This window comes from Pomacea canaliculata, linkage group LG3, assembly GCF_003073045.1.
Source record: "Pomacea canaliculata isolate SZHN2017 linkage group LG3, ASM307304v1, whole genome shotgun sequence".
Classification (NCBI taxonomy): domain Eukaryota; kingdom Metazoa; phylum Mollusca; class Gastropoda; order Architaenioglossa; family Ampullariidae; genus Pomacea; species Pomacea canaliculata.
Window position 1 is genome coordinate 2,548,224 of NC_037592.1, and position 12,887 is coordinate 2,561,110.

Genomic DNA, 12,887 nt, shown 5'->3' on the forward strand with positions numbered 1-12,887 from the left:
TATTTCACTTTAAGAAAAAAGCCGCTACTGTCACAAACGGTGGGAAAGGTTACGAACAATTAAAACACTAAATTCGTGGTTATTTCGTGAAATTGATCAAGCCTATCTAACTGTATATAAATCAGTGCTTCCGGCATCACATCAATAGGGATGTTGATACACGTACTCCATTACCCCGGCCCCGCGCGGATGGTCTGCCCCAGGCCCCGAGCATTCCTAACGCCGCCTCTGGCTGTGATGATTTGTTTTTCTTTTTATCTCCAGCTTTTTCCGGCCTATTCCTACAACCCTACCCCATTCACTCCCCTAGTTAATAGAAATGAAGGCTCTCTGTAAGGTTTCGACCGTTGCAGGAAAGCCTACAACCACGACATGAAAAAGTGAAAATAATCTCTACATTCACCTTTTTTTCCAATCCTTCTTCTTTTTCACTTTTTGTCTCTCTTTCTTTCTTTCTTTTAAAAACTAATCTCATATTACTCATCAGTTTGTCCTTCCCTACTCTTGCTGACTGTCTAACTCAGACGCACTTGAGTGCTGTTTACAATGTGTGCATCGGTTTATATCCCCTCTCGTTTGTTTGTGTGCGCGAGCGAGTCAGATATATTTATGTATAGTTTTGTAAGTGCGCCACGAAGTGTTTGTGCCAAGTTCAGGTGCAAGGCACCAGCAGTATTGTGATTCACTAGCTGATGCATCGCCGAGCAACCGGAGACACTCATAGAGCGGTGAGGCTCCGGCACCGGAATTGGTTTCCCGACACCCACCCGGCAAAATATATGGGAACCGCTCCACCTGTCGCGCTCTCTGTCGGACATAAACGGTTGTCCTACCCGATGTAGAGAGCCGCGTGCGTTTGCTACGTAGAAGGATAGTGATAGATGTTAACGAATCCTACAATGGAAAGGGAGGGAAAGACAGGAAGGTAGCAGTCTATAGCCTGATACAGCGGCATGTCGCGCGGCGCTTGCCTCCCGAGGTCGTGAGAACAACAGCGTGCGGAGGATGGCTTCGTGATCGCTAAGGATATCAACATCCTCATCGATGACGAGGGAAAGGCAGCTTGAGTCAACATGAGCGAAAAACCTAACCAAAAACATGACCCCGTCTGTGTGTAGAAACATGAGCGAGTTGGGCAAGATCACCATCGTGCAGAGCATCAGCAAGTCTGCTCATATCATGGTTCACTGGATCATCAAAATGGAAGTTAAGGTCACCAAATATCTACCCAGATCTCCCAGTGGAAGGTGTAGCCAGCAGGCCGATGTTCAGCGAGATACGCATCGCACCATATTATTACCAGGTGTCCGTCATCATCAGAATATCTACTTTAGTATCTAAGATCAGCTCATTAACATCACTACCATATTCTAACGACAAGACTGAGCGCTGTAGTAAGAATCTCGACATGTGACGACTAAAATGGTGTCGGGATATTGACGTGGTTGTCACGAAGAAGAATACGCAACAATTAAAATTAGTTATATAGCAAACATTGGCATCCCGAAGACAATGTGATCGAGGACGTAACATGCAGGAAGGGCCACAACGCACCACCACCAAAAAAAAGAAAATTAAAAAAAAAAAAAAAAGGAGAAAAAAAAGTCTCCGCAGCTTATTGTGTTGACATTCACTGCACGATTGGATAGTAGGTAGATGATGCATAATAACGGGGTGCTGAAGGTATGTGGTCAGCACGGAGCAAAGTCGCCCAAATGATCCAGCAACATTCCAGACCTACAGCAGCGCCGGGCACTTGGAGTAGATGTGGTGCAGATCCTCATCGATGGGCACAAGTGTTAATTCACACACCAGCAGTCATGCAGCAGTCTTTTTTAACAGAAGAGGGGGTGGGCTGATCATCAACACTTGCAAGAAGAGGCGTCGAGGCTACCGCAGTAGTGGTAATCAACAAAGGAATTCGCACTCAGAGAAAACAAGCAAGCGTGTCCTGATGCCGAAAAAAAAATAAAATAAACAAAAACAAAATCCACACACACCACTGAAACGTGTGAACCGTGACGAACACAATTTTTTGTCACTTTTTAAATGAAATAAATACATTAAATGTCTATGTATAAGAGAAAGAAGGCGAAAGAATGACGAAACCGACGATGCTCGCTATATCACTGTAGCAGCAACAGTCGGCCTGTGCCAGTGTGAAATTATGTGGAGATGCAGTAAACAGCTACTACCCGAAGTAAACGGTTACTATTATCAACAAACTCTTCAAATACCAAAACACTGAAAGATGCAATTGTCTCTGTGTGTGTGCATTTGTGTCCCAAACCCACTTCCTAAAAAGAAAGTGTAGCGATAACGATTGTTGGAAAAGTCTGCAGGTGTGAGCGAACGAAAAATCCAATCTAAGGGAAAGAAATCCACTATAAAATCACCTGAATTGCAGCGGCCTTACGTCCCTTAGATTTCTATAAACAAAGGAAAGGTACTTATTTTACTAACAACTTTCCTTTGACGTTAAAGAAAAAAGCAAGAGTGACTGATATCTCAATCCCCGCCCACTGTTTTTAAAATAACTTAGGCTTAGATAAGTCTTTAACTGTTGACAATTTCACTATTTCTAGCCATCTGATTCAGTTTTCTAGTTTTAAAATTAACAATACGTGTGGTTCATAAAATACCATAAAATATATTAATATAAAATAAACAATCAGAATGTATAGTAATTTGTAGACTACTTAAAACATAGAGGTATATTTTAGTAAAAATAGTTAACTTCTGTCTACTGTTCAAAGTCCAAGATTCATTAAGAAACTAAGGGACTGCATACCTGGAGGATACAGGAATAGCGTCCCTTGATTCCTCATCCGGGTTCTTTTCTACCGCAAGGGACTAGCCGACATCATGGGTCGTATGCACAATCCTGGGTAAGATAATCCATTTACACTGAATTTACCACATCTTTTTCGCCATATTTTAACATTAGTAGTTTAATATACTTAGGAAATAGTTGATGTGTGCATCGTTTGCAATTCTCTCTCTTGAATCGACGACTTGGACAGCGTGAGTGTGGTTGGGCTAACCCACGTGTTGTGAAGCAAAGAAGCCATTTGTGTCTGCGCACAGCCTTTTTAGAAGAACATATAATTCACTTATCCACAACCTCTAGTTAAATTATATTAACCAATAATCGATGAGTAATGCATATATTTAGTATATAATTAAATTAAATGTTGAAGTACATAGTTCATATCAAGTGCTTAATATTACAAGTATTTACATTACGTCCCTTGGGGAATGCCTCAGTATTACTCTGTGCTTTCATCTTCTTTCAAAAAATGTTAAATAAAATTACTGTTCCTTTGTAACTCTTCGAAAATGAAGTGAAAACGCTCACTAGTATCGTGCACAAGTTTGACTGAAATTTACCTTATTGTGAGTTGTGACAGGCCAGGCTATAAATTTTGCTCACTAGTTTAACTTACATCAGTACTTTTTTTTATTTTATGGAGGATCTAGTTATTTACTTTCGATTACTGTTTAAAGCATTTGAATATACCTGATTGATGTGATAGCGAAGGTCTTAGTTATCCACTCTGTTCAGTCACTTTAAGATGGATAATATTGATTTTTTGCCAAGTGGAATTAGCAATTCGTGCTATGGTGAATTTTTCACATCTTTTATGCTGTAGCTTTCTGTCGTGCTTTAATAAGATAACTTAAGCTTTCAGTACTTTAGAGATATCAAGTAAGTGATCTCAAAATCTATTTTCAGAAAGGGTATCTCCCAGTCTGCATTGCCATATAGGCGTTCAGTGCCAACGGTAAGGATCATTTGTCATCCTCTACTACTTTAGTTCCAGCTTATGTTTGTCCATCAGCATATATAAAACAAGATGTAGCTGTGTACATTTAAAGCTAACCAACTGTGGATTATTACAATGTGATTTACCATTTAAGGCAAAGAGAACATAATGCACCACATCAGATGTTCTGAAACAGGCTGTCATAAAATAGCATATTTGAATGGTGAAATGCTACTTTCATTTGCACATCTTAAAATGACAACATTCAGCAAGTAAAGAATATACAGTGCAAGAGAAATCAACAATGCATGAGTTTGTTGTTGTGTTGTTATAATATTTTAAGTTCTAAACAGAAGTTTTTATCTTTTTGTAGTGGCTTAAATTGTCATCTGAGGATGTCCAAGACCAAATATTCAAATTTGCCAAGAAAGGCCTCACTCCTTCTCAAATAGGTGAGTTTTTCACTTTTAACACATCAACCAGAAATAACGGATTGGTTATTCTGAAAACAGATTTCCACACGCTAAAGCCTCAAAATCAGAGGCACCAATATATTAATTCCAACTGGGAAATTGGATCTTTGCTTCTTTATTAAGCCCAACTGTAAGAATCGGTGTGAAAATTTATAGCATGATATCCCAGTAAAATCCAGGCTCTCCATGCATTACAAGCATGAGACAAAATTTGTGTAGCTTAGTAAAGTGAATGGAAATATTAGATCGTTCTTCTGCTTAATGAGGTTCCTAGATCATGATGTCAGCGAGACAGATCTACAAGCATTAGACTGGAGCAGAATGCACCATTAAACCACACCTGAGAAATTTCATGCCAAGTGAAAATGATCGTTCGCACACCTGTGTTGAAAAAACATTTTTGTAATGTGCGCACACGAGTAAAGTGCTGAAAGCAAATAAATTTGCATCTTACCTTTATTCTGCCCTAGTGTGTGACTGATTGGCTTTAGTTGGAAAAGTTAAGGGGGCCAAAACAAGTTTCTATATTACAGACAACTGAAATAATGGCTGCCTTTTGTGAATTTTTTAGGGATTCCCTTTGTTCATTAAAACAAAATGTAAAATCTTTTGTAGCAGTAATCTGAAATGGAGATCACTTTTAAAAGTTTGTGTTGACATGAAAGATTTATAGCTCTTGCTAAAACTGTCTTTTCTAGGTGTATTGCTTCGTGATTCACATGGAGTTGCACAAGTTCGCCATGTAACTGGCAACAAAATTTTGAGAATCCTCAAGGCTAAGGGTTTGGCCCCTGACCTCCCAGAGGATTTGTACTCCCTCATCAAGAAGGCAGTTAACATTCGCAAGCATCTGGAGCGCAACAGAAAGGCAAGTATATTTCTACTTACCAGTATTTCCAACCATCTTGTGTAGTTAACCATGACCAGTGATTGTGTCTAGCTGTCAAACTATATTTCACGTTTTCTGAGTAGCAGAAAATTGCAATCAATAAAATAAAGCTGCTCTGTCAGAACTGCAGTCTTACTACAGACTAGCAAGTGGGACAACTTTTGCCTTAAAAATATTAAAAATAGTTGCACTCATGGGCTTTATAGGCCATTCACATGTGGGTGTTATAGATTAATTGAAATTTTAGGTACGCCAAGTTCTTGTGTGTGAAATTGCTTGATGTACCCTGCCAAATACTGAAAAAGCTGGAGTATCATTTATTAGGGTATATAAATTGGATCATAAATTCTGTGTTCATTGGACTTTCCAGGACAAAGACGCCAAGTTCAGGCTCATTCTTGTGGAGAGCCGCATCCACCGCCTGGCACGTTATTACAAAACGAGGAAAGTTCTTCCTCCTAACTGGAAGTAGTAAGTTTTTTTTGTGTACGGTGTCAATGTTAAGTTTCCTGAAAACAGTAAACATGCTCGTAAAACTTGTGAAAGGTCATGCAGTGTAGTAGACAGTGGGAGAGGAAAACAAGTTAACATATATTGGTAGGTTCTATGAAAGATTGTAAGAGGTAGTGAGAAAAGTGTAACAATAGAACAACTATAGCCTTTTTAGATTTTGTGAGAATTACTGATTGGACAACAACATAAATTTCTATTTTTGTTTTTTTTTTTTTTTTTTCAGCGAGTCTGCCACCGCTTCTGCTCTTGTTGCTTAAATTCGTGGACATCAGTTATTAATAAATCTTGACTGAGGGAACAATTCTTTATCTGTGTGGTGTGTTTGACGTCAAAATGAAAGAGAAGACCGCGTTGACTCTGGTGCAAATTTAAAAGTTTTCAGAAATAAAGCATGGTGGGAAAAAAATGTTAAAAAGATACACTGCCCTCTGTCATGAAACAACACTGTTAAAAATCCAAATACCATTAAGTATATTTCTAGAGAAAAAAATTAAAACACTTCTGCGTGTCTAATACTGTATTCATGCATTTTAGTGGACGGTAGAAATAAATAAACTGGAAATTTGCTTGTGCTCTCGTATTAACTTTGCTTTTAAAAAGGACTTCAGAAGAGTTACAATAACATTGAAATCTTTTCATATGCCTGTAATAGGGTGTCACTTTTTAAAAGTGCAAAGTTTATTTAGTCTTAGACGTAGCAGGTGTAAATGCTGGATATTTTTCACTTGTAGGCTTCAGCGTCAAAATGCAAAATTTAACATTGCCACTACCATCTTAAGACCACTTCATGTTAACCTGCATTGGTATATCATGCATCACCTCATTAGGTAAGGGTTGGCTAGATGGTAGCAGATAATAGCATGGATGTGAAATAGTGCTTGGTCTGCATGACGATTAAAATAGCCGCACGGATCATAAAAATACCTTTGCAGTCTTTTCTGTTCCCAAGCTCCGTGCAAAATTATTTTGACCTTAAAAATAAAATTTTATGCTTTAATAGATAGGCCCTGTTGTAATCTAGCCCGAGATCTCGTGGATTGATGGACAGGTCCTGTTGTCGCCTCTTGCAACTGATTTTAAGAGCAAGAGTTGCTTCCCATGCAACTGAGTGCGCTCTTTGCCATCAACATGGGGAGTGACAAAAATAGCTAGGTATAGTTATAAACTCGTATCATGGATGCAATTTTTCTTAATATGCATAAAATTTATATTTCACAAATTAATCGTAAAGCATATAAAATGTGAAGCATTCTTTATATTAGAAGATCCAAAGGAGGATGAGTCTAGTAGTAATTGTTTTGGTATCTTTCATGTTTGAGGAATTTAGTGGACTATATTTACTTTTGTATTATGATTACTATCAAATAGGAGCAGGTTTACAAATATTACAGAAGATTTGTGGCTTTATAAGAAAAAATCCCATTTCTCTGCTTGACTGAGCTCCATGCCAGCGGGAAACAAATTCAGTAGCAAACTAAAACAGCACGAAAGGAAGTATTCATGAAAGAGGAAAATAATACCGCCATCCTTTAAAGCTTCAAAGGTGGTCCCTGCAAGATGTGCTAGGAACGTAGCATTTGGGGAAAAGGAAGATTTCAAATTTGTCCTTGTCTAATTCAAAGCACATGCAGGTATTAACTAGGCTTCGACCAGACATGACAATTCACTGATCTCATTACTGAAAGCTGTAGCTGATTGCAGTTAACGATATGAGCTGAGATAACGCAGCAAGTTCTAGTCCATGTTCAAAACCTCAGACTACCAATGCTCACAGGAGTGCAATAATTATTGAAAGGGAAGGGCAAAGCGTCCTATGACATGCCTCCCATCTTATGCTATCTTTTCACTCTACAGAAGATGTACTTTTTAAAGTAAGTTCTCACGTTTCAAGTAAGTCTCCTGCTCTGTAGACTTCTATTTAAGAAAGTATAAGAACGCGACAGCAATAGCTTATGAGAGGTGATTGCAGAGTTGTGTGAAGTGCACAAGTCCAAACCTCTTAACGACGAGCAATTCAAAGTTTATCTCTAGTAGTTTGACCCTTCACCGCCTTTGGTGGGCACGGCAGCAGCAGGAGCAGCACACCTCAACCTGCCAGAAAGGACTCTCGACCACTGGCAGCGATTAACATCAGGGACATTACGTCATCAGTTCTCGAGCATCGCACGAGAGTTGTTTGTCTCTGTGGACTTGTGTTTTCGGTTGATTTTTTTTTACTTGGTAACTTGTGGGCAGCCAGGACACTTCAGGTCAAGCCTGTAGTGCTTCCTGTTGCCAGAAGCCTCAAGCTTAGATGCAGAATATTTCTTCGATCAGTGAAGATCAGTCATCGAAAGCAGTGAAATTAAGTAGGTAGAGGTAAAGCCTAATGTTGTTGAAGGAGTATAACAAGGAAATGGAAAGAGAAATCGCGAGTTGACGTTGAATTGTGAATAAAAAATGCGTTATTTATTATCATGTTGAAAACGGGTCTGGGTAGGTTCACGGAGACCGCCATGTTGCATTAAGCATTTGGTACAAAAGTTGTAAGTATGGTTAGTGGGGTCACCAAAACACTGGCATTGGAGATTGCACCGTAAAATTTTGAAACAACAGTTGAAGTGGAGAATATGGGCGTGACAAAGGATTAGGCAATCATCGTCGAAGAAGTTGTCTGGCTAGCGATCTTTGAAATTGAATGAGCCTCTAGATGTGTTTCTTGCATCAAGTCCCCATGTACTGGATTTTTTTTTTTTTTTGAGATCCTCATTCAGAAACGAAGCCATTGCCTTGCACGCACTCGATCTGTTTCTGAGAGATAGAGTGCAGCCTGGACGCTGTTGACATCCTTTCCGTGAGCTGCGCCTTTCCGCAGACTGTTCCTGCAGTCAGCAGATTAAAGCTACAAATCGCCTGGTCAGTGGCCACAGCAGTCCAACCATCGCTTAACACTTTACCCGAGCCAGCAAGTAATACTATTATCACGACAAGGCAGCCAGCCCTGTAAACAGACAACCCGACACGAGAACTGAACCCAGGGCAGCCGATCATCTCTGTATTGGTGACAGGCGCTGACCGGTCTGCCCCTTATTGTGAAGGGAAAGAGTGGGGCAGGAACTCTTTAACAGGGTGTCGGGATTTGAACTGACTGATGTGTGAACATTGTAGTAATGCCGCCACCTAGGACAATGTTAACACAGGTGTCATAACTGTAACCCAGATGCCCATGACACGGGGCGAATCTCTCTTGACGAGAAGCGCGGGACCATATAACAACCCCACAAAGAAAAATGCTCTTACACCTCCCTCCCCAACGACTGAAAGGTTCGAGGGCTCTTACAAAACAATTACCCTGCTGGTCAGTTTTTCCGTATCTGTATACGCCAACAAGATTTTTTTTTTTTTTAAAAAGGTGCCGAATCCGGTTGTCGAGTGACAAAGACGAGAAAAAATTACAAGGTGTCAATGGGAAAGCAATGCGAGAATAGAAGAACGCGCTCCTTTTTTTTTTTTTTTTTTTTTGAGGTTTGGGTGTGGTGGTGTAAGCTGCGATAGGGGTTGGGATGGTAGGATGGTAGAATTTATGGCCGGATGTTCTGGAGAAGTAAAAATGCCGACGTCCTTAGCTGAGATGGTAAGGAAAGAGGGTCGAGTTAAGATATGATATGCCGGTAGATATGATGATATGATAAGTAACAAGAGTAGAGCGAAACCGTTGCCCCCTCCCACATGTGCAAAAGAGTGAGATGTGAAGAAAGATAACCAAAACGCTTATCTTTCCAGTATCCTCTGCATCGTAACCCAATTTTGGCAGACCTTGCACTGGCCCTTGGATTTGTTTCGTCGCGATTTTTTTTTTTTTTTTTTTGGTGGTGGTGGCTGGGGGAGGATGCTAGCAAAGGTTTCGAGGACTGTCAGTCAGAGTCAGCTTGGCGGACTGGCTGACATTGTTTCTGGATTATGATGAGCATACGACTCATGTTGGTGATGGGTTTATCGCAAGGCATGCTTCGATAGGATAAAAAAATCTCCCGATTCACATCGGTCTGAAATTTTGTTTGCAGTGAGTTTTGCTCAGTAATCGCTTGTCTCTGAACGCAAAAGTCAAAGTTTTCCTTGGACCGCAGCAGTTTCAAGATCTCGGCCATTGTGTTTTTTGTGGAAGAGCTCAATGGCTTCAGAGAGAGGAGGGGGAGAGATTGTTTGATTTCAGTAAACCTCTTTCTGTCGTCATCTGTACACAATGGTCCTCGCGGTTGACAAGGTGCATATCTAGGAATGTCCCAGTAGTCTCATCCTCGGCGAGCTAGTAGGGATTCACTGAAATTAGTAGCTAATAGCTTGTCCGGAAAGGTAGCGACTAGCTGGTCCACAACCAGGGGCCAGGGACAAATAGTAGAGAGTCTTGAACTTGCAATAATACCTAGGTAACCCAGAGTAGTAGAATAACTATTTAGTGCAGAACTAGAAGCAAGTAGTTAGGTTACAATAACTATTATAATGTATAGACTAATAGCAGATGACTGGCCTACTCAGAAGCAGTATAGTGACAGACCTGCAAGTGCCATCTTAGCTCCACGCTTTGTGAACTAAAGCCAGGAGAAGCAATAGATGGAGGATATCACAACTCTAAGCTTGTCCTAGTTTGAGGTGAAGAGTCCCACCGCCTAGTGGCTGCAAGTGTCTCCTCCCGGTCTTTAACCTCCACGATCTTCTGCTTCTTCGTCGAGCCGCTAACCACCGGGGAGAGGGGTGGGGACCGTAGTTAGGAGGTCAAGGTAAATCACTTCCCGGGGGGGCAACATGGGGTAATCAGGGTCAGCGTCCGTATTACGAAGACGTTGAGACCCTGGGGCCGTCCTTAGGTGGCAGTACCCGCGGAGTCTGGTGCTTTCCACATAAATGATTAAATTAAAATAATGTGTTAGTGTGCGTGCATGTGCGCATGCATATATATATATGAGAGAAAGAATAGACTTCGACTAGACGATGAGTGTTAACCGAGAGCAGAGCAAGAGATGTAAAGTGGACAAGGAGAGCTAACACATCTGTTGTAGCTCCACGCCTAGTAGCAAGTGGGGAAACATTGTACAGCTGCTGTTGCTTCATACCAACAGAATAAAACCGATTTCCCCCGACTCCCCCTTCCGAAAGCGAAGGTGCACACGTGAGAAGCTGGTTCTGTTAGTCGCTGTGGTGGCACGCTCGTTACCGGGGGCCTTGGAATGTTGATAAGAGAACATATTAACGTTTCTGTTCGTGGACCTTTTCTCAGATCGGCAGCAGGATTATCAGCTTTTGCTCCGGCGGCTTCTTTTCAGCAGATAAACGGGGGAACCTGACAAAGCACAGGCGGCCAGAAACCTGCATGAGAGAGAGATGGGGGAGGAAGGAAAGAAGAGAACATGGGATTGCGAGCTTGGTTATGCGTGTTCACATTATTTGTATTGTCCCATAAATATTTATCCGTGCTTTCATACAGAATCTGAATGAAATACGTGATCGTGACGGGAGAGTTTCGGATGCTTGTGTCGGCTAATTATTCGTGTTGTCGCCGCTAAGCCCCACTCCTCCAGTTCACCTCCCCCCGTGCTCATCTCCCATCTCCCCCCGTGACAGGCTCAAACAAGGTCACTGCTTGCTTCAGGCCCAAAGCCGTTTGTCATCCCCCGGGGGTTCACTTACTGCACGAACATTCCGCAGTGCGCCGTGTTGTGGGGCAGTTGGACAGTGGAGTGAACACAGCTCACGCACGGCGTCGGTCTTCTCCTGTGCTTGTGGTCTCGCCATCACAGTTAGTCGCACAGAAAGCTCCTTTAGCAGCTTTTACAATTGTTTCTCACAATCCTCTCACACTCAGCTCTGTGTGTGGTTAGAGGTAGATACAGAGCGGTTTTAGTTGAAGTGTACATCCACCGTAACTGCGGAGTATACTGTAGTGTATACACTACCAAAGAAGCACTGCCCCCTGTTGGGCAGTTGATGCTTTGCTAACAACAAGCAGCTAACTATAGTAACCTGACCATCGTGTTACTCTTCACCATCATTTCGACGAAGTTCTTTTAATAGATCCTTTGTATTCAGCTGTTGCTATATTGAGAGTAGGTATGGACTGAAGGTTTAGATAAACAAGGGGGTGGGTAAAGTTTTCTGTTTGCTGCCCGGTCTCAAAATTCTAAGGTAAGCAGCGAACCGGTAAAATACCCAAAACACACTCCAGGTGACTGCACAACAAACCTAGTGATAATGGAATAGACAGTAACTGAGTACATAATGCGTTCACACTGAATTTGTTATGTAAAGTGAAGCTGTTTGAATTTGTTCATAATAAAACTCTAAAACCAGTCTTTCCTTTGAAGTCAGCATCCCCACCCTCCCGATGCTCTCTAACGACTCCATCAGAAATGTCAACCGTGTTAATTGTTATCGTTGTACTTTCTCTGTTAGAATGTTACTGACTGTCGATTTATAACGCTTTTGTACTCGATAAATTAAATTTCGACCAAATAAGCCTAGGTTCAATTCATAAAGAAAAGCGCTTTTCCCATTTCGGCAGACGGGCAGGTCCAGAAATGTCCGAGGGCCGCATCGCCCCCTGAGATAGATGCTCCACTAGCAATAAACCACTAAAGTACTGTGACTAACCCTCGTTACACCTACTGCATTGACTTTTCTAGATGAAGATGCTCCGCGTGACGTACAGCGCGCCCTGAGGACGTGCACGTCACAGCTGGTGTCGCTGACGTCACCTCCCACAGTGCACTACTTCAACCCGCGTGTCATCACCGTCCCCCGTTTCGCAGCCTCCCTGTTTCTTCATTCCGCATCCCCTCGACGAGGCTGCTCCTGCCACATTCCCTCCGTCAGCCTGATGTCATCGCCGATTTCCTCTTGTTTACGTTCGAGGAGATCGAAGGCTGGCGGCGACTGCGGGGGCGGGGTGGTGGGGACCTCTGACCCTTCACCTCAGCGTCCGGTGCGAGATTCTTGATCCGTCGTAGCACTGCGTCATCTGGCGTCCACGTGATCTAGAACTTGAGAAGAACTTTACAGCAACAGTACTTTCGTCTGTCACAGCTGTCGTCTGCCCCGACAACTTCCTCCTCCCAGCTTTTCCTCCCTTTGCCTGATCGCGTGTATCTCTTGGTAACGGAGAGAGAGAAGGAGGGGAGACTGTGAGTTGTGTGTTCAGGTATCGCCTCCAGCACACGTCACGTCCACCAATATGGCGGTGTAATATCCATACCTCAAGGCCAATGTCAACAC

At 42.1% G+C, this 12,887-nt stretch overlaps 1 protein-coding gene across 1 annotated transcript; it reads left to right on the forward strand.

Annotated features, from left to right (window-relative positions):
* Positions 1 to 2,785: 2,785 nt before the first annotated feature.
* On the forward strand, positions 2,786 to 6,155 carry LOC112560544 (40S ribosomal protein S13). The gene is made up of 6 exons (XM_025232461.1): positions 2,786 to 2,888; positions 3,737 to 3,785; positions 4,141 to 4,219; positions 4,939 to 5,108; positions 5,500 to 5,600; positions 5,866 to 6,155. The coding sequence occupies exons 1-6, from the start codon at positions 2,866 to 2,868 to the stop codon at positions 5,897 to 5,899; spliced, it is 456 nt and encodes a 151-aa protein (XP_025088246.1). The 5' UTR covers positions 2,786 to 2,865; the 3' UTR covers positions 5,900 to 6,155.
* Positions 6,156 to 12,887: the final 6,732 nt, after the last annotated feature.